We start from the raw sequence: 27,531 nt of genomic DNA, 5'->3' as shown, positions 1-27,531 counted from the left end.
TAGATGTATATTTTTATATAGATAATACTTTAATAGCGTACATTTGGGGATGAAATGTCTATTTATATACTGTGACAATATTTTTGATGTGTTTTAAATATTTAAATGGTTATCAAAACATTTTTAAAGTTTTAACGCTTTCCACAGGCTACAGAAATCGACGAATTTGACTGATATAAATTTATTTGTGCGTAGTAGCTATGACCCCCGCAGGCCAGAAGGTTCAAATTTAAAGCTAGCAGTTTAAAAGAAATGTTGTGTCACATACATCAGCTGGTCTTAAAGGTTATTGTGCAGATTTAACAATGTTGATAAATTGAGGTTCTTATACTATGTAATTAAGAAATATACGGTACCTTTATGTAGACAAAACAGAAAAGAGTTAACCAATTGTAAACAGCTTATAGCAGGTCGGTATAAAGAGCGTTATAGCCTACGGTATTTAGTCCATGTGGATATTACATCAAACTTTACTTAAAAACCTGTCAAGCATTATGATAAGTGTCAGAACCGGGTTTGTATAACTTATACACAATACGTAAAAGCCAAAGGCAGGCAAAGAATGCGTGAATATTTAAAGTTACTTGAAAATACGAAACAAATAAACATCTAAACTATAAACACAACAGCACCCTATATTTATTCGTCGATAAAATTATTTTTAAACTAATTTCCTAAAGACATGACGTCAATTGAATTTATATAAATTACGTATAAGTTGAGAAAATAACCTAAAGCTACGACAATAACGAAACAGAGTTACTAAAGTTAAGAGTTACTAAAAGTGCTTTTTATAAGTTAAGCAATGTAGAAAGAATTGTACGTTAATTGATTACAAACTGAATTTTTAAACTACTAATTATATTTTACAGCTGCATTAGTGCCTCAAAGTAATTTAAAAAATGTGCTATTAAAATTGTGAAATAACTTCGTGAAAACAATACTATCATGTGGACTATTATATGTATTGTCCTTTTATCCGTACCTTTAGTACGTTGTACAGAAGATATCCCCAATCCATGGAGACTTAATAACTGCTTTAACAACCAAACGCTGGACCTATTAATATTATTAGATACCTCAACTCGGACAAAGGGTGTTTCTTTAAACAAAGTCAACGATGTAGATAGCCGTTTCAATATTTTGAAACAAACAACGTATCATTTAGTTAACGCTCTGGATGTTGGTGAAGAAAATAACCGCGTCGCGTTAGTCAGGTAAATTGTCTTTATTTTTAGTTACTTCTAAATGAATTTGTTGTGATTTTAAAATCACTTTTCTTGGTAACTATTAACGTCATAAACAATTATTAGTCTGGTTTTACATCTGATACAAGATTTTTATGTTAAAAATTTTTAAAAACTAATGAATTTCTTTTTAAATTTGGCCGACTAAGATTTTTTTAAATAATTAAATATGAACACCCTGTTATTTTTAATAATTTTTAAATTTTTAAGTTTTAAATATTTTCATAGGATTTCTTTAAAGGTTTGTATAATTTGACGTTTTATATATTAAAAACATGTTTATTTATATGCTGAAATGCTGTAAACTTTTCCTTCTTTTATCATTAAAACAAATCAGTTGTCAGAGGATACGCCCAATTATTGTTCTATTGTTTTCTGGCAGTTCGATTATAAAATTTTGCAGATACGATCATTTTCGTAAATAAAAATACCAGCTATAAAAGCATTACCTAGGCTACCTAACACTTAAAGTTCAAGTTAAACTGCAAGATTAGGATCGACGTATATTTTGGGCCGTTCTTTAGAAACTTTACATTGCATACAAAAGCTGTATTTATTTTAACAATAAACATTTGAATTTTTATCAAGTTTGGCAAATTTCAATCGAACTTGTTTTTAGGTATGACAGACGACCGACACATAAGTTCGGATTTCGTACCTTCACCAACAAGACCACCATGCTTCAGGATATTTTAAATATGAAATTAACAAAAATCGTCAGAGTAAATCTTTTGAGAAAAGCATTACGCTATGTCAGGCAAAAATATTTCACATCTAAAGCAAGATTTGCTAACAGAAGGCAAGTTCTTAAATTCATATTTTGGTTGCCTTTAATAAGATTTTACTTTTAATTATTTTGGCTGTCTTTGATATGATTTTGTTATGTTGACTATCCATTTTTAGACATTTAAATGTCTTTATCTTTGGCATTAACTTGTGGGTTTAAATAAGGCTTAGATTAGTATCTATCTACGTATGTGCCAACTCGCACCAATCATAAATAAACTTTAAAATTATCGTTATGGATATTGTTTAATGTTGTCGTATATGCGACATGCATCAATAGGCCTACATTTTGTTACGACTCAACTGGCCTAACTGGTTATAGAAATCTACTCGGCAAATGCCTCTTGATAAAACATATTAAACTTTTTAAATGTGACCAAGTTAATTGTTCTACAATATTTATGGGTATGATAAGAATGACTTGATTTTTTTTAGTAAGACGTTTATTTTCTATGTTCACAATTGATAGTTGCTTAATATCTTTAATATTATTTTTTATTTCACATCACTTTTAAAATTTTTTTTATGTTATTTAATAAGTTTAAATTGTCTGCAATTTAGGCCCGGGGTTCCTTTTGTTCTTTTAATCTTCACCGACGACAAATCAAACGATGATCCCAAATTTTTGGCCCGGTCTTTGCGTAGATTTGGTGTCAAAATTATCGTTGTTGCAAAACAAGAAGCCTCAAAAACGCAGTTAAAAGATGTTGCCAGTCCTCCGACTAAGGTAATATAATAATTTTTAAATAAATAAATTTAATTTTTGTTGTATTTTCAGTTTATATTTTATATATTTTTGATTAATTTTTTGTAGAAATTTATGAAGTTACAAAAAACATTGTTTTTTATGTGTAACTTTTCTTTAAAAAAATATAACTTTTATTTTAGAAAAACTTGCTTTACGAATTAAACAAAACAGGATTTTCTCTAAATTTATTGGAAAGCGCTCTTGCTTTAATGTGTGAAACTGTGCAAAACTATCAAAAACCTAAGAGTAAAATGGAAAATTTATCAGGAATAAAGAAATCGATTGATACTGTCAACCTAATTGAAGGTAATTTATATTAACATTTTTTATTCTGAATAAATGATAATTTGCCAAACCCTAATGTATATAGGATAATTGAAGTGTAAGTGAGATTTTTGAATAATTAATTCTTTTGGTCCCGACTTATGGGCTAGTCGCATGTAATTACAGTTTGGATAGAAGTGTAATGAAAGCCGCAGATTATCGTAAAAACCTAATTTGAATATATCGTGAACAATTTATCAACTAAAAATTTTTTGCTTTTATGGGTAACTTTATTTTATATAACAACATATTTAAAACTGTTGTAAGGCAAAGTTTGATATATTTTAAAAGTTTTGGTCAGCTACGAATTTCTACAAAGTCTTACGTTTATAGCTTTCGAAGAAATTCGTACGTGCTAAAGATATGTTAATTTAAAATGGTTACGAGATATTGCGTAAAACGGTCATTTAGACTTGTACTCTATCTAATTCAAATTTGTTTTGTTTCAGTTGAAAACCAGCAAATTCTTCAAATTTTGCGTTCAGAAGCAACCTTTACAAATTTAAGTTTTACTTGGAATTTAATTAACCCTGCCCCTGTTGATTACATTGTTGACTACCAACCCCGATATGGGAACATTGTTGTTCCGCAATTTCAAAATGACACAACCAGAACTATTACAAATCTTAAACCTATGACTAAGTATATGGTGACTTTAACCCCAGTTTTTGAAAGCGGGGACTTTGGTAGAGGAACAGTTTTTGTTTTTCAAACAAGTAAATACGTTTTTTTTTTATATAAATAAACACATTTTTTATTATTTAAATATGTAATAGGTTGTTGTTTTAGTAACATTTCTATAAATACATTAAAAAATAATTTATTTTTTCATTGATAACTTTAAGCTACTTTTTAACCATTATTTATCTAAAAAAACACCTCACATTTAAATATAAACACTTTTAGAATTAAATTAACTTTGTAAATTTTATTTACTATAAATTTTGTTTCCAAATATTTTTAACCTTTATATTTAACTTATCAACTTAAACTATAGATTTTAAATAAAACTGGGGATTTTTTTATTAATCATATTTATTATTAAAGATAAAGTTCCTGTGGTGGATGTGAACATTAAACTAGAATCTGAAGAGGAATGCCAAACGTCAATAAACATACCTCAAACGGTTTGTAACTTCATAAAATATATAGTCTCTGATATACGCTACCTCCAAATACTAACTGATATTAATTCTAAGTCAAATATCTTATATCAAGCTTTTGTTTAACTAAATTAGATTGACTTATAATTATGATATAAGATTGTTGTTTATGTTAAACAAGAGTTTAATAAGAAAGGAAGCAAACTAGGAATAGGTTTTACGTTTAAATTACATTGGGTAAAGTTTCGTTAAATATGCAATAACTAAGTCTTCATTTCATGACCTGATATATAAGTAGATTTTACTTTAATCTAACTGGCTGCCCCACCTTAAATTCAATGTTGGAATAGGTTAGATTAGATCCAATTCAGCTAAAACAAGAACTGATGAGATGTTACATACTTTTTAAACAACCAGACGAACTTAGCTTTATATGCCAAAACTATTTTGTTTGATGCAAAATGTTTTATCTAATTGTTTCCTTTAAGGTGACATATGCTTCGGAATTCGACGACAACGAATTGGAATGTAGTTTAAGATTTAACAACATTCGTTTAATTTGGAGAACTAACAAATATGTAAACAAGGTATAAATTTGAGTTTAATATTATTTTAGAAATTAGGTTGAGTGTTTAGTTATTTTTACTTTAACAGTTTTTTTTAAACATTAAATTAATTCAAAAGTACTTCAATTTTTGTATTATTTATCTTACAAATTAAATTTGCAGTTTTCCCTTACCAGTACATCTTTAACAATAAAATTTCTTATTTTATTTTATTTCACAACATTTTTATCTGTTATTTTTCAGGTTAGTATATCACCTGAGTTACCAAGGCTAACTCCACTTAGAGAGTTTGCAGATGCTGAAACGCAAATAGTTTTTGGTCCAGTACAACCTGGTGTGAAATATGAAATTGTGCTGGCTGCGGCATTTAATCAAGGCTTTATAAGTGATTCTGTGATTGATTCTGTTGTAGTTCGTAAGTACAATCTTTTTTGACATCTACTTTTTGTATTAATTTTTGGGTGTTAGATAAAAGAAAACACATTTAAAAAAATATGTTAAATGCTTCAAAAAATTAATAATATTTACATTTAAATATAGGTTTTGGTTAATTGGATATTTTTTGTTTTAGCACCTTTAAATTCTCAAAACGTAACAGTTAAAATGTTAGGAGCAAATAATTTGGCTGTAAGTTGGCAATCTCCAAAACTTGGAATATTTGATGCATTTCAATTGACTTTGACCAGTTCCTATGGAAGTAAATACTCAAAGTAAGTAATGTATATATTAAAAGAGATATTTATAACAATGTTGAATTTTTATATGAGTTGGCTCAATCTAAGGATGTTTAAGCAAAAAATAGAAAAATGTGTTTACCCATCCTAGCCTGGGTTTGTATTTTTATAGATTGAAGCAAGTGTTTTTTTAGTGTTGGGCGAATGCTTAAATTTTGTTTGATTTAAAGTTGTTTAAACATTAATAATTATGTAGCTTTTGCGTTACAGTACTGGCCAGATTAGTGAGTTTAAACAAACAAATTTATTATTACTATTTTCAGAAAAGTTATTATTCAAGCTATGACGTCGAATGTAAAACGTTCACAACTCCTCTATAATCACACTTTTACAAACATTCTACCTTCGACTGAATATCTTGTCACATTGCATACCTTGAGCAATGACGTGTTAAGCTTGTTGGGAATTTCTTTTTCTTATTATACAGGAAATTTTGAACGTAAGTATTAAGCCTATTTACTGGACACTATTAAATCTTAATATTGTACAAGATATGTATGTGATGATATAACACACTGACTTTTTATTGTTTTTTTAATAAGATTTGTAGTTATGTATATTTTTTTAATGTAACAATCAAAGCGTCATGTTATATTGTACTTACAAAACTTTTTTTAACAAAATTTTGAATTATATATATTTTTAAATATAACGATTAAGGCATTATGTTATTATTTACTTAGAAAACTTTTTGGGGACTGATCTTATGAACTCAATTTTAATATCTGCGGAAGATGGAATCTATATCCAAACAATATATGCAGAAAACAACGATATTTCTTCAGCTAGGGTAACAGACTTTTTCCTATTATACATTTTATCTGATTTAAAATAAGTTTTAATATAAACTATAATTTTACTACATTAAATCGTTTTACCCTAAGTTAAAAAAATGTTTACTGATTCTATCAGTTTTGCTTAACTTAAAACTAAATTGACAAAATGGAAATTTTATGTAATAAATATATCTCCAGGATATTTTAAAATCGGAAATGGATGTTATTTTTATTTCACGTTCGTATGTACATAATGTTTCGAACGGAAATTGTATATTTAAAAAACGATTTTCAGATTTTGTGATATGAATGATACAATATTGATAAACACGATTTGTTTGTTTGTTTAATGACTTAAAATGTAGACTTTTAAAATAAGATGGCCACACTTTTCTGCACATTTGTTTATTAAATTAGTAGCAGACACTAAATTTATTTGCTTATGATATGCAATTTGAGTAAATTATTTTTACATGGTTAGATGTTCGTTTATTTTACAGCTTAACCGGCCCATAAACTGATTCATAATAATATTTTTTTTAAATTAAATTATTTTTTAATAGGTCAATTATAAAAAGTGAAACACGAAAACTGTAACTATTTTAAGGATAATTTTATTTTGTAGAAAATTTTGGATGTACCTGGAGGTGTAGTGAACGCTGTTTACCACCGCAAGTTGATTGACAGTTCCGACGCTCCGCCCACTTGGGTCGACTCGGTTCTTTGGATCGACAGATTACAACGAGACATCAAAGTAACGGAGTTTGTCGATGACGTCATAAGAACGAATACCTTAGTTTCTGGTAAAAAACCTGATCTTAATAACATATTTAATTTTGTAGTTATGTAACATGTACGTTAAAAACCTTAATAAAACCCTGCCAGTCTGGTCCTATTTTAGTAACTGTGTTATTATAATAGATTTGTGGTAAGTTAATTATCGATGGTTATGTAAGGTCAAAGTGCTTGAAAATGTATATGCCAAAAGCTTACAATTGACTTTGATATTTCAAGGACGAAAAACATTTATTTAACTTCATCACTCACGTTTTTTTATAAATTTTTATAAATAGGATTGCTTCAACCAGTTGGTTTAGTTATCGACAATTATGACAACTCAATTTATTGGACCGACATTGCAAGTCAAACGATCGGTGTTGCCAGTTTAAATTATTCCGACATTTTTAATTTACCTGAAAACAGGAAACTAAACAGACGTCTGGTAACCCTGGAAAACAGTGACACACCTATTGGAATTGCAATGAATCTAATTGAAAGGTAGTAAATAAAAAAATATTTAAAATTTTAAAAACTTAGCTTAAACATGATTCTCGTTAATAGTTTTTAAATACGTTAAATGGTAAGTTTGATAGAAATGATACAGCTATAACGAATATACAAGATATCAATCATTTTGCTTATTATCATTAAAACAATCAGTCAAACGTATATGACTCAGTGGTTAATCCACAATTTATTGATATCAATCTTTATGTACAAGAATGCCATCTTTTATTTAAACACAAATACTCATTGTTTTTTGGTTATTTTTAAGTATGATGTCAAGAATATTTTCCCAAACTTTGTATAATCATTTTGCCAATACAAATTTATTTTACCTAAAAATCGTTTTGAGTAATTTTTGCATTAAAGATTTTTGTTCTGGAGCGACTCCTCTGGGAAGATCACCAGAAGTGGAATGGATGGAAGTGAGAAAAGGATTCTTGTCAATGATCCTCAAATTAGAGTCCACAGTCTTACTTACTCTCTCTTTAACAACCAACTATACTGGTTTGATTCTAACCAAGGAAATCTAGAATCTATAAAGTAAGTTAAACAAATTTCTTTTTATTGTATAAACCTAAAATACTTGCTATTTTTAATTTTTTTAATTGTGATCCTTTGATAGTTTTAAATTTTTTAAACAAAAATATATAAAAACTTGCTAAACTAACATGATTTTTTAATGCAAACAGAACTGATGGCAGCGATCGATACAATGAAGCAATGGGATTTAGCAACGAAGACATTTACCTCACAGCTAGTGGAACACAACTTAATTGGATTAACAGAGTCAGCAAACAGTGGAACAAATTGTCGCTTGATTTTGCAAATACCGATGAACCGCAAGAAACTAGAGTTATTAATATTTTGATCAATATTTCTATTTCTGGGATAAGTGTACCAGTAATAAAAGATTATGAAAAAGGTTTGTAGTGTTTTAATGTTTTTAAATAAATCTAGCAATCTATATGTAGAGTAGTAAAATAATACGAAATATAATACTATTTTTTTATTAAAAAATAAAAGACAATCTAAAATATCTGGGACTTTTTTAATATTTTTACGTACTATACTATAAGGTTACACACATCATGTTATTTTTTATATTATATATGTTTTTAGCGATTCTTCTGAACTCCAATTTAGTTGGTTTTTCGTGTTCAAATATAGATAATAATTGCAAGGAATTATGTGTATCCACAACGTTAAAGGATTCGGTTTGTACAAGCCAATGTTTTCCATGGGAGATGTTATGCTCGAATAGGTAACTTAGCACAAGATACATATTTGTTTTAATATTTAAACTTAAAAATTTGATTGTTCAGTTTAATAAAAATTAGCCAAAAATAGCAACCGTAAATGTAGTAAAAATTATAATGACCGGACCAATTAAACTTACTTAACATTTTCTCTAGAGACGGATAACCGAAATAAATGTTATCAGGTTAATTTCAAATTAATACATTTTTGTTAACAGTTCTGGTGTTTGCATAAATTCTATGTTAAAATGTGATGGGAAAGTTGATTGTCCTAATGGCGATGACGAACTCTTATCTGATTGTGACATTACAAACGTATGCGAAGATCTTCGAAAATCTCGACCGATAGGAGCAGAGTTGTTCCAGTGTAAAAATGGATTAAAGTGTGTGGATTATAGCTCGTTGTGTGATGGAAGACTAGATTGTAGAGATGGGTATGTTTAGATTGTTTTTAAATTTAAAAAAAAAACGATTTCAATTACTTTTAAATTAAATTCCCGCAAAGAAGATCCACCGAGTAGAAAACATGTTATAAAACCAAACAAAGTTTTTTGTTAAAATCTTAAAAAAAACACATTAAAAAATTAATCATTTTTTTTTATTAGCTCTGACGAGACAAATTGTCCAACTCAGAATCAATCTTGCAACTTCGATGAAGATTTGTGTCTTTGGAAGCAAGACTCCGGCGATGACTTTGATTGGAAAAGAATGAGCGGACGAACTCCTTCCAATTTTACCGGACCTCATTTCGACCATACCAAACTTAGTCCAAACAGTAAGTTCAGTTAAAATAATCACACTTTGTCATTTATTAGTTATTTTTGGGTACAAGTTTAAACAGTGTTTAAATATTTTATTTTAACGTTTAGGTTCGTACATGTATACTGAGGCTACACCACAAAACATAGGAGCTAATGCCAGACTTATTTCTACTTGGTTTGTTAGACCAATTTGTTTAAGGTATGTTAAACTACGTAAAGTATTTAATAATCAGTAAATTAGCAAAAAATAAACATTGCATATATTTTATTTTAAGGTTTTCTTATTTTATGTTGGGAGACACAATTGATTCTTTGAATATCAAAGTTCGATCGCTAGATTCCGATCGCGTGTTAGAAGTGTGGAGCGTAACTGGAAATCAGGGAATATTTTGGAAAAATGCTAGAGTGTCAATAACTCAGCATGGTTTATATCAGGTATCATATTTAAGGAAGAAATTAGAACACTAAATGTAAAAAATTGTGTAACAGTAATTAGAAATGTAAACGTTAAGTAATGATTGATTTTTTTTATGTCAGCTATTTTTTGAGGCAATAAGAGGTGGTGACTACCGTAGTGACGTTGCTATTGATGACGTCATAATCGATGATGGGTTGTGCGAAACTGAGGAGATTTGTGATTTTCAAAAAGATGAGTATTCGCTTTGTGGATTTACCGATGGTATGTTAAGATAACAATTGCAATAATTTACAAATAACTTAAAACATATCCTTGATTATTTTTATAGAATTTAGTTCAGTATTAATAATAAATTATTGATAGGCTCGCCAGCAACATCTTCTGGTTGGTTAATTGGATCAGGAGAATTGGCCGATAATTTAAATTCATTGGACGAAATTCTTACTGAAGAAAATATTATAGTAAGTTATTTCCAAATTAAAAAAAACGGTATTTATAATTTCTCAAAGGCTTTAAAATAAAAAAAAACTAACTTTAAATGACTTTAAAATTAAAATTAAAATTGTGTTTTAGAACCCATTTATTGACCTCGGTTCCGAATGGTTTTATTTTGATTTTAAATACGATGTAACGCCTGGTTGTTCAGTATGTAATGGAACAAAAATTGTTCGAGACTTAACTTCTTATGGAAGTCCAAAATATGCCGGCCTAGTATTATGCGATTCCACCAAGTAAGAGACTTAAAAAGTACACAGTACTGTTACTTTTAAAAAATTCGGTTTAGTATTGAAATAACCTATATTATTAAACATATAATTATCCTTTTGTTAAAGTTTTATTAGGTTTAGGCCTAACTGCACTTTAAGATACTTGCAAACTTATTATTAAGATTACTGCAAACTATCTATTGAGATAGTTGCAAGCATCTTGTTGATATGCTTATTTTAACAAAGCGTTTTAGCAAGTATTTACCAACTGTTCAATATTTTAGCAATTGTTCTATAACTTAACAATTGCTTTATATATTTTAAGTTTGCTTTTTTTGACAATATAAATCAATTCAATTGTTTGTTATAATAAGGTACAAGATATATCTTGGCAACGAACTACTTGGTTTGTTTATGAATATTGGAGATGGAGCAGGTAATGGTGAAGATCATTGTGAGTTTATTGGAGGAGAGAATTTTGCGTACGAAGTTGGAGATTTTAAGAACTGTAAAGGTAAACATAATTTTTAGTAATTATATTTTTTTTCTAAATGCTAGTTATTTGGTAATTAAGTGACCATTATTCTTTTTAAAAAATGTTTTCAAGATTTCACATAACATATTTAAAAAAAACCTTTGCTAGGTAGCCTACCCATTTTATTAGGATAATATATCCATTTAATTTTTGAGTAATATATATTTTTTAAAAGTTGTATGATTTTTAGGCAACTCGGGGTTTACTCGTTTGCGATGGAACGAACCAGTTTCGATTCGCTCCTTTGGAGTCGTATCGAGATTCTTTGCGCCGACCTATTATCGCTGTGACGTCACAATTCCCCAATCCATCATCGATTACGATCCAAAAACAAATACTAACCGCGAAGTCGATCGATATCTTGTGTTTGATCATTATTCAGCAAGTTCGACCAATGGAAGACTGGTTATTCCAATGTATAGGGCACCTGAAAAATCGCCTAATTCGACAATCAATTTGCTAGAGCATTCAAGATGGTGTTTATCATTTAGGTAAGAGTTTTATATACACATTTTTGTTGTTTATTTAGTTTTATTAAACTGTTAAAAATTCTAGGTACTTTATTCATGGTGAAAATAACCCTACACTTGGAATTAACATAAACGGTAAATACATGCTTTGGTCAATGTATGCGACTAATGATGTTGGTTGGAAAGAAGCAAGTGTCACTATACCAGCACCGGATATAAAGTAGGTTTAATAAATGTTTGTAGTAATTTTTACGTAACATGGATAAACACAAATTATAAAATTATACTAGTAATATGGGGCAATTTTTTTTTTATAGACAATTTATAGCCTACGATTATATTTTAAAAAACCTTTTAATGTTTTATAGATATGATATTCAGTTAACAACTAAAAGTAGTTCCGCCGAAGGTTACGTTGCTATTGATGACGTCATTATAACAAAAATGCCATGTTTGCGACCTCAAGTGTACGAGTGCGATTTTAACGAACCTGTTAAAAAGCAATGCGCTTTTATATTGACAACAGGTAAAAAAGTTCAAAAAATTTAAAAATTACATTTTTTTTACACTTTTATTGAAGTATAAAAAAAACCCCAGGGTTATTATAAAATACATTTTACCCTTTATATTTTTGTTCTATTATGAAAATAACAATATAAAGAAACTTAACGTACACTAATTTTTTTATAACAATATTAGACGACATCGAATATATAAAAGTTGATCATTTATATCAACGTGGTCAGTTTGATCCTTTTATTATTTCCGACCGATTGGAGATGGCTACAATTGTGACGTCAAACAAAGTAATTGATTTTTCTGACCTATCAACCATCCCGATCATTGAGACCCCGCCCATTCCAGCAATTTCTGAATTTTATGATGTTTATTGTTTAAACATCAATTATAGGTAGGAGTTTCTATTCTTTCTTTGAATACGCATGTTAAAATATTATATCTTATTATCAACTTTTTGGAACTTTTTAAAAACGCTTTAAAAAATTAAATTTGACTTTTTGTTTTTATTAATTTTTTTTATTTCAGACAAAAATTGCCACAAGATGGTGCAATAGGAGTAATTATTCGAAGTTTGACATCCACCCAGTGGAAAGCAACTGCTCAACATGAGTTAAAAGCAGTGACGTCAGTGTTACCATGGTTAAACATGCGAGTCCAAATCGACTCTTCGGTTGCTCTGGCAGCAAACGGAATGTTTGTTCTTGGTGAAAATGTTAATTTTTTTTAGCTTAGTAGAATATATTAATACCATATAAAAGCGTAGAAATAAAATAAATAATACATTACTCATAGAAAGAAAATGTACTGTATAAACATAATTTTAATACAATATTTTTTCTTAGAATTTCATGGGTTATTGGAAACATTCGTAAACTCGATTTCACTGTCTACAAGTAAATGTCCAACCGAAGAAACTGGTTTTTGTAACAACAAAGTTTTGTGCTCAAACAACAAATGTGTGGAAAGTAGTGCATTGTGTGACAGAAGAAACGACTGTGGTGATTGGTGGGTTTAAAATCACGCGATAAGAGTAGTTCTCCGTTTGTGTTTACTTTATGTTTAACACTAATGAATCACGCTAATTTATAAGGATTTTAGTTGCTACAATTGTAAATTACTTGTTTTAAAATAATTAATGCCAATGTATTTTTCAATTTATCAAAAACAAGAATGCCAGTGTACTTCTAACCTTTAATTTGTGAACATTAAGTACTAGCATTTTTGGGGGGAACTAATCATCGTAGCCATTTACAAATACATTGTATGGATTATTTTTTTGGATGTCTTATTCAGTAAATTCCCGAATTTTTTTAAGGTCCGACGAGGTGGGTTGTCCGTCAAATTGTAGAGGTATAGCTGATATATTTGGCAAAGAAAACACTTTACTAATCGAACACAACTCGACATCTCGCAACACGTGCTTTTGGAGAATTCACGGAGAATTTGGAAAACACATGCTTGTAAAAGTCGGAAAACTTAGATCGATAAATAACGATAATCAGCTAACGGTAAATTTTTCTCAGTTTTAGTTTATTTTATATAAAAAAATTGATTAAAATAACAGAATGTGTATCTTTTTATTAGTTTAAAAATTTAACTGAACGCGTTGTTTTATAGCTAAAAGTGTATCGGGGCCTTTCTGGTGCTGTTTTAAATAATAATCCTCTTTTTACAAAAACCGAATTCGAATCAGATTCTGTTTATTTGGTTGATGATCAAGATACAACTGTGATTTTGGAATTTACAAGGTAATTTAATTTAAACATTAGGTACTTGCAACAAATTAGCAAAGTATGATGCTTACAAACACATCTCAGCACAGAATAGTGCAACTATTGCTTAATTTTTATTATACCTTTTACTAACTACAGACATAATAACTAAAAATAAGAAAAGTATGTCATTAGCAAGTTTTCGTCAAAATCAAAATCACCCAAATTCTATATTATTTTATTTAGTTTAGTCTCTATTTTTCCCTCAACGGTAAACATACAAACAAGTATAGTTGAACAAGATCATTGTCACGTGGTATGCCCGGATCGTTATTGCGTCACAGACAATTACAATTGTGACGGAATAGTGGGTTGCCCTGAAGAGGAGGACGAAAATAACTGCACTAGATTTGTCAACGTCGGAGAAGAACAAGTAAGTTTAAAATTATTATTATTTGTAAAAAAAAGTTATTTTATAATGTAAGAATGTTTTATGCTGCATTAGACAAACCTATTATTTATAAACTACTCTTTTTTTTAATAAATTGTTGCAAGTAACCTTTTTTTGGTAGGTTTTAGAAGTTCGTCGCCATAACGACCAGTTTCAAGTTTTGTGCGCTGACAATTTTACTTCAGAAGTTGCTGATCTTGTTTGTCGTCAGGAAGGATTTTGGAAAGCGGAGGAACCACTTCGTTTTATTCAGGCTCCTCCTCACCTAACATTTGCTCCCTACATCTTACATCCTAACTCTTCAGAGATTGCAGAAGGTAAACTTTAAACAATTGGCAAAATCGTTTAAAAAATACTTATAAAAAGTATTACAAATTTATTCACTAATAATTTTAGACAAATACTATTTTCACAAAAATGGTTAATTGATCATTTTTGTTAATTGTAAAATTTTTGTTTAGACACTCAGTACCTTCAAAGTATTCTGACAAATCAACCTGCAACTGGTAAGCTTGCTCTTAATTTTTAATATCATTTTGAATTATTGTTACTATATTTGTTCAATTTAATTTATAGTACTATAGCATAGTTTTAAGTCATGTATTTTACGACTTTAAATATGTAAATTGTCAATATTATATTTAATCTAACATTATGTGAATTAAAAACATTGAAAGGACATGAATGTGTTTCTGGTGAAACTTGGATAGCAAACTGCAAACCCTTCCAATGTGGAGTAAGTAACCCGGAAAAACCGACGATAAACAGACCAATGTTGAGGATTGTTGGTGGAGTTGAGGCTAGAAGAGGAAGATGGCCGTGGATGGTTTCTGTAGCTTTAAGGGTAACAAATTAGTTCTTTAAGCAATTTTTTTTTCTGCAAATGTCTTTAATTTAAATTGGTAAATGCAAAAATTTAAAACAAATATTGTAAATTTTCAACATATTTTTAGACTGGAAAAATGCACCGATGTGGAGGCACAATAATATCCGAAAAATACGTTCTGACAGCTGCCCATTGTTTCGATAAAAATTCATCCAAAGACTTTATTGTAACGGCTGGATCTAATCATTTAAAGGTCGTAGAACTCGGGGAAGATGAATTTGACATTATCAGTGACGTCATTCATCCGTAAGATTTTAAAATACAAAATAAATTGTCCTTTAACCATGTGTTTTACATGTTGACGTTGTAAATAGTACCAAAATATACGACAAACGTGTATATCTGATATTGCAATAACATTGTTTTAAAATTTATAATATAATTAGAAATTATAAACCTGAAGACACTATACCGGATTGGGATATCGCTATATTGGAGATGGATCGAAAAATACCATTTTCCCGTTATATTTTACCTGCTTGCCTGCCCGGTGGAGATGTTCAGTTTAGACCCGGTATAAACATGTTAATTGTAATGTGATTAAAAATAATAACCCATTTCGTATTTTATTGTCACAATTATTACGGTTATTTATTTAAAAAAATTGCTAACAATTGTTCCTGAACTTTAGGAAAAGTTTGTCATCTTGCTGGCTTTGGCCACCGCGAAGAACACGGTATGCACTCGTTAACATTGATTAATGCCATGACACCAATAGTAGCGCACGAAGTTTGTAACAGTGGCTTTTACAAGGATGCCATTACTCCAAGAATGATATGTGCTGGAAATCCACGGACAGGTGGCACCGGGATATGTAACGTAAGCTGTTTTTTAAGGTTTTTTTATCGTGTCTATTTCATTTTAAATGCTTTCCGTAGGGTTTAAGTTTGTTGTTTTATTTGTTTGGCTCATATATGTTTTTATATGAAAAAAAATATTTTTCTTTGTTTATCGTAACTATTCACTATTTCATTGGTCAAATTCTGTTATTTTAATTAATTATGATTTCGTTAATATGATGTATGTTAAATAGGGCGACAGTGGCGGCCCGTTAGTTTGTGAAGACTCTGGGTCGTACTACTTAACTGGTATTGCAAGCTGGAGTATTGGTTGTGCTCTACGTGGAAAACCTGACGTACTTACTGATGTTCAGTATTTTATTGAATGGATTAACTTGCACACTAATATGAGTAAGGAAACAAATTTTAACGAGTATTCAGCTATATACGGAGCTTTTATGCAAACAAGGGGAACATTTTATTGGGATTAGATAAATAAATATTTTTAAAACATAAAATAGAAGAAGACTATTTTAAACTTTTTAGTAAATTTATTGTTTTTATTTCAGGTGTTCCTATACCTATTCATATACAACCAGGTACATGTGGTGGAACGTATTTTGGTCAAACAAGTGGTCACTTTGCTTCACCTGGATGGCCAGGCACATATCCGAACGATGCAAAGTAAAAACTACTTTCTTTTAAGATTACGGTCTCAAAAATATATAATTTTTATTGTTTTAACATATTTTAATAATGTATAATGCCTTGAATCAAGCTTTATTTTACTTTTAAGATGTACGTATCGAATTATTGCTGGACCTGGGCAAACCATTCAACTTCGGCTTGAGACTTTTCAAACTGAAGAAAATTACGACTTTCTTGCAATATTTCGCACTGGTGTTTCGTTTTCAAATCTCGTTTCACAATTTTCTGGTGGAAATAACGAAGGTATTATAATTTGGGCTTTGGTTTTTATTTAGATAACAAAATTCGAAATAATAAAAGTTACATACCTTAAGGTCTTGATTTTAAATGAAACTCGTTGCAATTTTTGAATGTGCAATGTGTTTGAATGCATAACCTTTTGCAAACTAAATTTTATATTTTTTTTTTTTAAATTTGGATTTGCCAAATAACATAAATCAAAACTAACGTGTGTGTTGCAATTGTTGTATTTTATTTTGCAGCTGTGTTCAACGTCCAAAATGCAACGATGGAAATTGTATTTACATCAGATACAGGAATTGTTGACGATGGCTTTATGGCTAAGTGGACCATTGTTGGAGAACCTACAAACTACACAGGTTGGTTAAATATGATTTTTTGATTATTGTTAGTAGAAAAATGGCTTTAAATGTTAAGAAAAAATGTTTTACTACCTTAACTTTTATTTTAAGTTAACTGTAACCTATTAGTTATATTTATTTATTGGATGTTTTAAATTAATATTAGGTTTTAATTATTAGTTTTACTAATATAAACTAATGATCTAAAAAAAAAAATTGGTACTTAGTAACAACTTTACAAAATTAATATTTTTTCTTGCATATTTCAGGTGAAGTTTTTCCTATTTCAATTAACCGAGCGTCGACTACAATTGAATCAACTTTTAACTTGGTTACACAATTTCTCGGAAATTTTTATCCGACCCCTCATTTTGTTGGTAGAAGACCTGCCTACGAACAATCAAAAGAGACTGTATCAATAGATGGACGGATGCTACGTCATAGATTATATTATCACGAAACTTTGGGACAGTGGAGAGTAGAAGGAATTGGCTCAACTGGTAAGTTTTGTTGTAACCGTTGGTTATTTTAAAATATGCATTTGAAAAAACATTAAATTTATCATTTTTAATTAAAGTAAAAATATTTATTATCAGAAAAGTATTGTGATTGCCATTTTAATTTAAATATTCGACGTAAACGAATTATTTTTTTAAATTTTCGTTTCGAACAGGCGAAGGTTTGGAAAGTTGGCTGTATGCTAATGACAGTTCGTCTTTGCCTAATCAAGTTACTGCAGAGTGGCAATTGTGGACAGGATTCGCTTGGAGAACAGTCAAACTTAACTTTACTGAACGACAAGGTAGAATTTTAACTTATTATGTTTTCACAATTAAATTAAAATCAAAAATAGGCTACAACTATTTAAATTAGTAAACGATTATATTTAGATTAAACATGACTAAATATAATCGGACACCAAATATTTTAAATTATTAAAATTATGAAAGATTATTGTTGTGTATTTTTTCACTTATTTTATATATTATAGATTTACAAACTAGTGTAGAAAGTCGTGGTGCAATGACTTCAACAGAGTGCATGCATTTGATTGAATCGATTGCTGAAGAGATTCAGTTTGATAACTCAAGTGCGAGCAGTTGTATTTGGCGAATATTGCCTCCAACTTTAAGTTCAACTCGATTTATTCTCCTTGAAATAAACAGTTATCAACTATCAGAGTCTGTTGTTATATATGAAGGTGATGTGGCATCTGGAAAACAACCATTGTATACTTTAACAGGAACTTCAATAATAGGTAAATATTTTAACTTGATTAGATTCTCAACAAATTATACAAGTAAAATTATGTTTATACGACCACTTAATGTTTTGTTTGATTGAACATATACCCATATGTGAACATTATTTTGTATTAACATTCATAGATACTATAACTTCAACCAATCATACCAACATTGTTTCTGGGTCTGGGGAAACTGAAGTAACAACAACTAACTCAACAACTTCTACAATGTTATTAGATATACTGAGCGAAGAGGAAATAAACATATCAAACCATATTTCACAAGACCAGATATGTTTGTGAGTTAACTTAAATTTAATAATACAATATATTTTTATTTGAAAAATTTTTTGGTTAATAAATTAAAATTCAAGCTAAGTTAAAGTACTCTTTAAAAATAATTTTAAGATTAAAGTTATTTTTATTTTTAGTGAATCTTTTCTACGATTTTCATCAAACGAATGTGCTGGTCAAATATACAAAATGTTTGATGTACTAGGAGATTCGTTACTAATTCTTAATTGCACTTTATTAACCAGGTAATTAACTATCTATACATACAAAACATGTTAATTGATAAGGGTAAATTTTACTAAAATTCATGGCACTACTGATCTTTTTAAACTATTTTTTTTGTTTTAACTATTTTTCTTAGGATAATACGTTTTTTTATTAATTTTATCTTAAAATTGTTTAAGATGCTCAACAGTAGACTGGTGTGATTTACTTACCTTGGTCGAAACTATATCAGTGACAACTTTTTCAGCTCTTAACTATGTAACTTCCCGTTATTGTTCAGATTCAAACTGGGATCCAATGACCGATATTTTGTTTAGTATAGAAACTCAAGAAGGTAATTAATATATATTTTAAATACGTTATATGTTTTCAACTGTTTGTATTACAATGTTTTGAACTGTTTGTATTACAAAATTTCTTTTTTCTAACTAATATTTTAACATGATTTGTTTTTGATAATTTTTAGAATCGAGCGGTAATAATAGTGAAATTACTCAACCAATTGAACAAAAACTTTTGTTGGTGTACGCGGGTAAGTTTAAATTCCTATTTATTTTGTGAATTATATTTTATAAACATTATAATAATATTTATTTATTTAGATTTTACTGGAAATGGACTTTCTTTAGTATTAGACATGCCATCTGTTAGCGATAAATTTTCTATTTCTTATCAAGTAACTGACAATTTTGATAGTTCGCTGTTCAATGATCACAAAATAGAAGAGTTAAAAACGTCAGATCACCGTAAGTAAATGAAAAGTAACCAATCCCATTCAAAAAAATTTTACACTTTTGTATTTTTAAGCATATTTTATTTCGATTTTTATGTTTTAGAGAGACTGTCACGGTCTGTTCTTGTTCATCCTTTAATGGGAGGTCCCACCCACCAACCATTAATGATAGCTAACCCTATTGTGCCCCAATCTTCACAAGACCTTGTTTTAGCTAACGATATTGCTTCGTTTTTCAATCAACCAACAGGTACGCTAAATTTAGTTTTATTCAAGTTTTTAAGTTTTTTTATAACAATAAAATATTTAAAAAAAGAAGCATTCTATGCCAGATTTTATTGTAATATTCAATTATCATTATATAAATTGGTATTTAATATATACTGTGTATTTAAAATAACAGTATATGTTTAATTTAATATCTGTCAATTTTTATTTCAGTTTTTCCTTTATTGACTAAAAGTATAGACACTACAACCACTTTGTCCTCAAATTTAACACCAACTTCATTAGATGACGATGTTGTTGCTAGTTTCTCAAGTGTGGTCTCTACTTGTCCTAACACAGCAACTCAATTAAATCCCGAGAGTACGAGGTGGGGAATTTTTTCACCAAACTACCCCAACAATTATCCATATTCGTCAAATTGTTTGTGGACACTTACAACACAGCCCGGCCACCATGTACATAATGTTTTAATAGTTTTAATTATAATAGAGCATTTGCGAAATTGTGTTTCCTAAAAGTCTATATTTGTATCAACTTTTGAGTACAAATGTAATTTTCTGGTATTATAAAATTCTCAATATGTTTATTTTTATTTTAGATCGTACTTAACTTCACGGAGCTAAGTTTGGAGGCCCACGCTCTTTGTAGGTTCGATTCAGTTACGCTTTACGATGGGCCAGATACTACCGCGTCAAGAATCGGAATATTTTGTCATGCTTCCGATGCTTTTATTTTCCTTCAAGTTTCCAGCGATAATGTGATGACGTTAAAGTTTACGTCAGATCACGTGGTTAATGACAGAGGTAATTTTACAATTATATAAACAACTAAAATTAAAAAAAAATTATTTCTGGTAAATTTTTTTAATATTTGGCATTATTTTTTATGCGAATATTTTTTTTTTAATTAGTTGGATTTGGTAATAAAACACCTTACATTTTTTGTAGGAATAAATGAAAAGTATAAAGGTAATTTTAGATTTCGGCTTAAGGGTGCAGCGCCATATGTATCCCAGCTTTTAAGCGCTTAATAAGACAACAAAATATCAATTTAGATATTTAGTTCTTGTTTTATATCTTAGGATTTTATGCCATCGTTACAACCCAGCCAACAGCCTTACCAGTTGAGAATTATTTAGACTCTAAAAACGTTTTGTTTTCTTGCGACTTTTCAAAAGATTTTTGTGGCCTTACACACGAGACTACGGTCTCAAATTTTATCTGGAGGCGAAACCAACTAAGCACCGATTCTGACAAAACTGGTCCGCCTTACGACGCCTCCAGCGACGGAATGGGTAAAACTCTTAACATGGTGACTTCAATTGGTGACGTAGAGTTTGCTTAAACGTATTTGGGTGATTTACCAAATTAATTGTTATACAATTAAATCAATACTTATTTGTGCATGGGTTGGAGATGTTTTACATTTAAAAAATCTAACTCATTTTTTTTTTATTAAAACGTAAAATAATAAAACTACATTGTATAATAAATTGTATGAAACTAAAGCACGATACTATTATAACTATGTAAAATTTCTTTATTACTAGGTTATTACATTTTTATCGAGACATCTATGCCACGAATTCCTGGAGATCACGCTAGAATAGTTACACCAGTTTTACCAGCTAGCCCCGATAAACCAGTTTGTCTTAAGTTTGCTTACGATATGTATGGTAAGACAATCGGAATTTTAAACGTGTATGTTTTGATCTCACCTAAACGAACAAGTACTGGTGAAGATTTAAATGAAGATCGTATAGAAACGGTTGAAGCAACCGATCCATTAGTTTATATGTTTGGATTAGGTTCCGAAAAACAAGGCATCCAATCGGGGTAAGATTTGGGGTTTTATTATTATATTTTTCAATCCTATTATGTCATTGGCGTTTAACATTATTATGTCGGACATTAGCTTAATTTTTTATAACTACAAATCTTACAGATGTTTAAAATTTCCAATGTGTAAATTTTCAAAAGCTTTTTTTTTTAAATGGTCAATAAATTTTTGTATTTTGATGTATTTTTAACGTTTTAATAAATATGTTATATGTTAACATTTATAACTAACTGTTTTTACTTATAGAACTCAAAGTTATCTGCTTTGGAGTAGGGCTGGTTCGCACAGGGGCGCTAATGAGGAACCCTGGGTAAATGTTGGACTTACATTTTACCCGTACAACGATTTTCAGGTTAGTTTTTAGTGATATGTATCTTCTCGTTATGATATGTAATTACCTTTTTTTAATGCGTTATTTACAAAACAGTGTTAATTTGGTATAAATATTTATTGAATTAAATGTAAAATTTGTCTTTAGTTTAACCATTATTTTTAAACAAGTGTGTTAATTTTTTTACTATTGCAGATTGTATTCGAAGGGGTAAGAGGTAGAACTTACCAGTCTGACTTAGCTATCGACAATATTGTATTATTTGAAGGAACATGTGAAAATGATGGATCGGGTGATGATGTTTGTAAAGCTCATAGCGGTTTTCATAGATGTAGTTCACCACCCGGATCTGATAGTGGTAATAAAATATTTATATTGCAACCTTAACAGTAAACAATTATTAGGGTATTTTCAACCGCCAAAATCTGTTTAAATATATCTCAAGATGTTTCTTTTTTGTCATTTTATACAGTTGGAAAAAATCACTTTTACTTTATCCAATAACATGAAAGTTTTAAATGAACAACTTGTTGCTTTTCCAAGTGTTACTTATTATTTAAAAGAACATATGATTATATTAAATATTTTTAATTATAAATTATTTTTAGACGGTGAATGTATTTTGTCAGAGCAAATTTGCGACGGGAAAGTGGATTGCGAAAGTGGTTCAGATGAAATGGCATGTCAGTCAACATTGAGAACTATGTGCCGTGCGGGTAAGCGTATAAACCTTATACTACAGTTGTAATGTTCATATATAACTATGGTGTTTGCTTTAAATTGTTCCAAATATAGTTTAATGTTATATATGACCTGCTGTGTTGTAATTATTTTTATATTAAATTGTAGAACGACTTATTCCTGTTGACACAACGATTCATGAAATTTGCAAGCAAGAAAACGTGGATCGGTGTGGACTTAGATCTTTGTCGTTAACTCGAGTTCACAACTTTACGTGCGACCAGATTTACGATTGCTTTGGGGGTTATGACGAATCATTTTGTGACGTCACTTCTGACGAACAATCTAAATCTAAATTACAAGATTCATTGAATCCTGAATGTGGAAATGTAAAAGTTTCTACTAATGAGGACGAAAATGACCAAGTTTTACCAGTAAGAATCGTGGAAGAAAAGATATTTCTTAAACTATAAATTAGCTTTATGTGAAACTGTTTTAGCTTTATGTGAAACTGAATTTTAATATTTTAGGTCGTGGCACAACCAGAAAAATGGCCATGGGTAGCTGGATTGTATGTAGCTCGACCTCCTTCACGTAAAACCAGGAAATCATTTAACCAAGTTCATACACCTGGAGATAACGGTTACACATTCTTATGTTCTGCTGTTTTTGTTCGACAAAACTGGGTTACTGTTCCAGCACATTGTTTACTTGATCCATCAACATTTGCTGAATATGTTGAAAGGGGGACTAGCAGTGATATTAATCAGGAAGAAGATCTTGGATTAGCAGGTAATATGATGCATACTTTATTGCTGTTAATACTAAAACTCCTTTGTGTAAGAACAAAAAATAGATGGCTTTTAAAAGCAGTAAACAATTTATTTGCTACAAGATGCACAGTTTAATTAAACCTAGTTTACACTCGATATACTGATTTTTTGGTTTTCAGAATTTGATGACGAAAATGCACTAGAGGATATTGAATTTGATGAAGGGTATTCTTACGTCATACTAAGTCCTAAAGGTATCGGAGAAAATCCTCAATTGACATGGAGAGTCCGAAAGTCGATCACGCATCCGGACTTTAATGCGGGTAATGAAGAGTCAAGAGGAAACAGAACGAGAAATCCGGAGGAGGATTTTGACGAACTTTTGTCGGAGTTTTCAAAAATCAACTACGACATTGCTCTTCTCTTAGTAGAGATGGATGACGATATATTAAATCCTATCTCACACGAAGAGAATTTGGAGTTTGAAAAGTTTGATTTGACGGAGATGGAAGAAGAAATATTTTATGATGCACAAATGGGTAATATCACAAACATGGAGGAACAAATTTCCAGTTCTGCTTGCGTTGAGATCCCAACATCCATATCCAAAGCGGAAGAGAGCAGAAGTATCGGAGGAAGAGCAGATTCAGGACTTTTTAAACTTCCGCTGGAACTTGAACGATTTTCAACAGATAGTGGGAGACCAGATAGCGGTCTCCCTATAAAAGCAAATTGTTATTTAGTTGGGCATTCTCCTATAACAAAGTAAATTAGTTTTTGTTTTTATAATTTTATACCTATTTTAAAACCTAAAAAAAACTAAAACTCTGCTGACTTTTAAATAGTATACCTTTGGTATTGGCGTTGCGTTATTAAATTTGCTTGTACGTGTACATTATTTGCCCTTTTATGGTCTGCATTTTAAATTTAAACATTTTTTTAGTTTCGATTCTGAAGAATCAGAAAATAATCAAGGCAGTTATTTAAGGTGGGGATTACGTCAGCAAAAAGTTCCGGTGACGTCATCGGAAATTAGTGCACGCAGATTTTTCTGTGATTTATTTAAAGATACTTCGACGCGAGAGAAATGCATGAATCAACTTGACACCATTCAGCCTACTCGAGGTAAAGTGTAAAACTTATCTGTTAAAGAATCGCTATCAGTAAACAAGATAATATTATTTCTAAAGGCAGGCAACTGAAAAAGTTTTAAATCCTAAATCCTATATTATTTTTTTTAAATTAAAATGCCCTATGAAAGTTTAAAAAAATGTTTCTATATTTTGTTTTGTTTTAGGACCATCTTCAGTTAAACAACAGCTCAATACTTTAATTCTAAGTGGGTACAAGGGAGTAAAATCCGCCGGTTTTATGGTAAGAAAATTGTTTAAGCTAGATCAAACCTTGCGACAAATAATAGTTATAAAAGTTGGTAAAAATAAATCTTAAGTAGTGTAAAATTTGTAAACAATTAAACAACAGAATGTGATATTTTGATTTAACTTTAGCAAGATCCAGGGTTAACAGTGTTCTGTCAACATTACGACGGTCGTTGGTTTTTAAGCGGACTATTTAACTGGCTTAGCTTACGAAGAAGCGACCTCAGACAAAACTTTGCAACTATTATCAGTGAAATGCACAGTATGTTATCTTGTAGATAAAACCAATATGAACCACTATTTTTAATACGGGACTAAAATAGAGTTTATTATTCTTATTGTTTAGCATTTTCGTTTACCCGACCAGAATCGGGTATGCCTCTTGGAAACGATTACTTCACAAAACTAACTCCAAAAATTAACCAATGGGTCGACAGCACCTTGCAAGATGGTAAGTTATTTTCTTAAATTAAATAAATTCAAAAGTTTTTTCTACATAAAGTATAAGCTAAAGTAAATTGGTTATGTTGCTTACATTTATTATGTTCAACTTAAAATTTTAAATTTAGTTTGTCCCGGTGAATTCTCCTGCTATCCGCCATCTTCTTCCACAACTAAATGCGTCACAATGGATCGTGTTTGTGACGGAATAATTGACTGCCCAGACAATTATTTGGACGAACTAAACTGTGATTCCGGTTGTTCTTACAACCCGTTAAAAGATCAGTTTAACGTTTACTATACCAGCCTTAAAAACAAAGGCTTTATGCTCCCTGGTGACGTATATCTTGCAAACGTCACAGGAAATGAAATAGATCCGCGGCGTTCTTGGTTAAACGAAGCTGATGATAAAAAAAGGACGATTCGGTTTAATCAAGTTGTTGGGAGCCATGTTGGAAAATGTCGATGGTTAATATTTCCAAGCCCAGTAAGTACTGAAAATTGTAGACAATACTAACACAGCTAAATCAATCTACGCAAGTTTTGACTATAAAAAATATAAAATGCAAAACAATAAATAAAAAAATGTTGGTGTTAAATTTCTATAATTTCTAACCCCATAATACTATTTAGGGCAAAGTAGCTGTAATCCGTGTTCCTAAAATGGCAGTAAATCCAGTAATAGGCGGTGGTTTATTGCAAATAACGACGGATAGCGGGATATTTACCAACGATTGGTCGACTGGACCTAACTATTATACTTCTGTGTCGGGTCAACCTATTCAACTAACATTATCACCTCCATTGAGCGAAAAATATTTAACTAAAATAAGGTAAAATATATTTAGTTTTTGTAATTATTACGATATAAGATTTAATGTCAAACAATTCATAATTTTATAAATTTTAAATTCCACATACAGAAACCAACAGTTCACATTTTACATGGAGGCCGAGGGAGAGTGTGCAGACCAACATGTGTGTGCCGATGGGATGTGTGTGTCACCTGAAAAAGTGTGTGATGGTGTTCTTGATTGTGAGGATTATTCGGATGAATTAGCTTGCCAATCAGGTGATTTTAAGTATTAACAATCTATCTGTTGCATATTTTTTTAGTAGTTTTATATTTAAATTTTGTGGTTATTTTACCTTTAATCAACAAACGAAAGCGTTTAGTTTAGTATTAACTTGCGCGTTTAAATAAAAAAAATATTTATTTTTAATTTTAGTTTGCCAGAATGAAAACTGTAGCCTATATCTCCAGTCTATTGACATTGCACTTTTATTTAAATAGTCTTATCACATTTTTTCTAGGCTGTGAGGGCAGGCGATTATATAACGGACTTTTGAACGGGGAAATAATCAGTAAAAATTACCCCAATTTGCATACTGGTAATGGGGATTGTACTTGGCTCATCTTAGCTCCACAATCATCAAACGAATTTGACATGCTTGATCACGTTATCACGTTCAGTTTCAGTGAATTTGTGACGTCACCCAACGATGAGTTGCTTGTATATACTGGAACAGGAAATGATAAAGTGTTGTCAGGTAGATCGATATTTTATTTATTTTGGTTAACCACAAATATATTAACCCACATCTCAAAATTGCTTTGCTATTAATCCAATATTTAATTTAATCCAATACCAGTCGTAAAAAATCCTCTAATATAACAATTTTTATTAATGCTTTATTATGACTTAAAAAGTTAAATAACCGCTACTAATTTAAATCACCTTTTTTAAATGCAATTATTTGTTTCTTATTTGTTATCAGCATTTTTTACCAGTGTGTTTTGTTTCAGGGCAATATTCTGGTGCAAATGACAACGGTTTAATGTTTACAATACAAGCTGAACAAGTTACATTAATTCTACGAAGTAATGACAACATCGGACAACGAAAAATTAACGGGAATTTTCTAATAAGACAAAACATCACGTGATTTCTTTTAACACCTCACTATTTTCCATATTTTTATTTTGTTTTTGTGCTTAAAATTGTT

At 30.0% G+C, this 27,531-nt stretch overlaps 1 protein-coding gene across 1 annotated transcript; it reads left to right on the top strand.

The window, feature by feature from the left end:
- Positions 1-1,945: 1,945 nt before the first annotated feature.
- LOC145750751 (uncharacterized) lies at positions 1,946-27,531 on the top strand. The gene is made up of 71 exons (XM_082566832.1): positions 1,946-2,046; positions 2,595-2,760; positions 2,922-3,087; positions 3,555-3,821; positions 4,153-4,232; positions 4,697-4,795; positions 5,018-5,189; positions 5,346-5,484; positions 5,772-5,947; positions 6,192-6,298; positions 6,910-7,087; positions 7,358-7,562; positions 7,938-8,111; positions 8,261-8,493; positions 8,691-8,832; positions 9,046-9,261; positions 9,433-9,602; positions 9,697-9,787; positions 9,864-10,023; positions 10,126-10,267; positions 10,370-10,467; positions 10,580-10,737; positions 11,088-11,227; positions 11,439-11,739; positions 11,804-11,938; positions 12,087-12,244; positions 12,418-12,628; positions 12,763-12,941; positions 13,080-13,242; positions 13,553-13,745; positions 13,855-13,985; positions 14,196-14,382; positions 14,522-14,717; positions 14,862-14,906; positions 15,078-15,244; positions 15,354-15,532; positions 15,673-15,800; positions 15,918-16,105; positions 16,320-16,476; positions 16,635-16,749; positions 16,862-17,016; positions 17,256-17,372; positions 17,624-17,854; positions 18,028-18,156; positions 18,346-18,612; positions 18,743-18,899; positions 19,032-19,139; positions 19,299-19,453; positions 19,586-19,651; positions 19,722-19,865; positions 19,956-20,102; positions 20,294-20,535; positions 20,679-20,883; positions 21,028-21,048; positions 21,162-21,374; positions 21,630-21,915; positions 22,166-22,271; positions 22,446-22,608; positions 22,859-22,966; positions 23,100-23,365; positions 23,462-23,723; positions 23,884-24,469; positions 24,648-24,829; positions 25,002-25,078; positions 25,213-25,345; positions 25,430-25,534; positions 25,653-26,011; positions 26,158-26,357; positions 26,448-26,596; positions 26,839-27,075; positions 27,332-27,531. The coding sequence occupies exons 1-71, from the start codon at positions 1,946-1,948 to the stop codon at positions 27,469-27,471; spliced, it is 12,129 nt and encodes a 4,042-aa protein (XP_082422958.1). The 3' UTR covers positions 27,472-27,531.

The sequence above is a fragment of the Corella eumyota genome, chromosome 4, assembly GCF_963082875.1.
Source record: "Corella eumyota chromosome 4, kaCorEumy4.1, whole genome shotgun sequence".
Lineage (NCBI taxonomy): Eukaryota > Metazoa > Chordata > Ascidiacea > Phlebobranchia > Corellidae > Corella > Corella eumyota.
Note: the sequence above shows the minus strand (reverse complement) of the source record. Positions and strands in the feature narration are given on the sequence as shown.

Bases quoted from the DNA above. Each gene is read 5' to 3' on its own strand.
- LOC145750751 (XM_082566832.1), top strand. From the start codon at position 1,946: ATGAAATTAACAAAAATCGTCAGAGTAAATCTTTTGAGAAAAGCATTA. The intron at 7,088-7,357 runs GTAAAAAACCTG...TTTTATAAATAG, and splicing joins AACGAATACCTTAGTTTCTG to GATTGCTTCAACCAGTTGGT. The intron at 13,243-13,552 runs GTGGGTTTAAAA...AATTTTTTTAAG, and splicing joins AGAAACGACTGTGGTGATTG to GTCCGACGAGGTGGGTTGTC.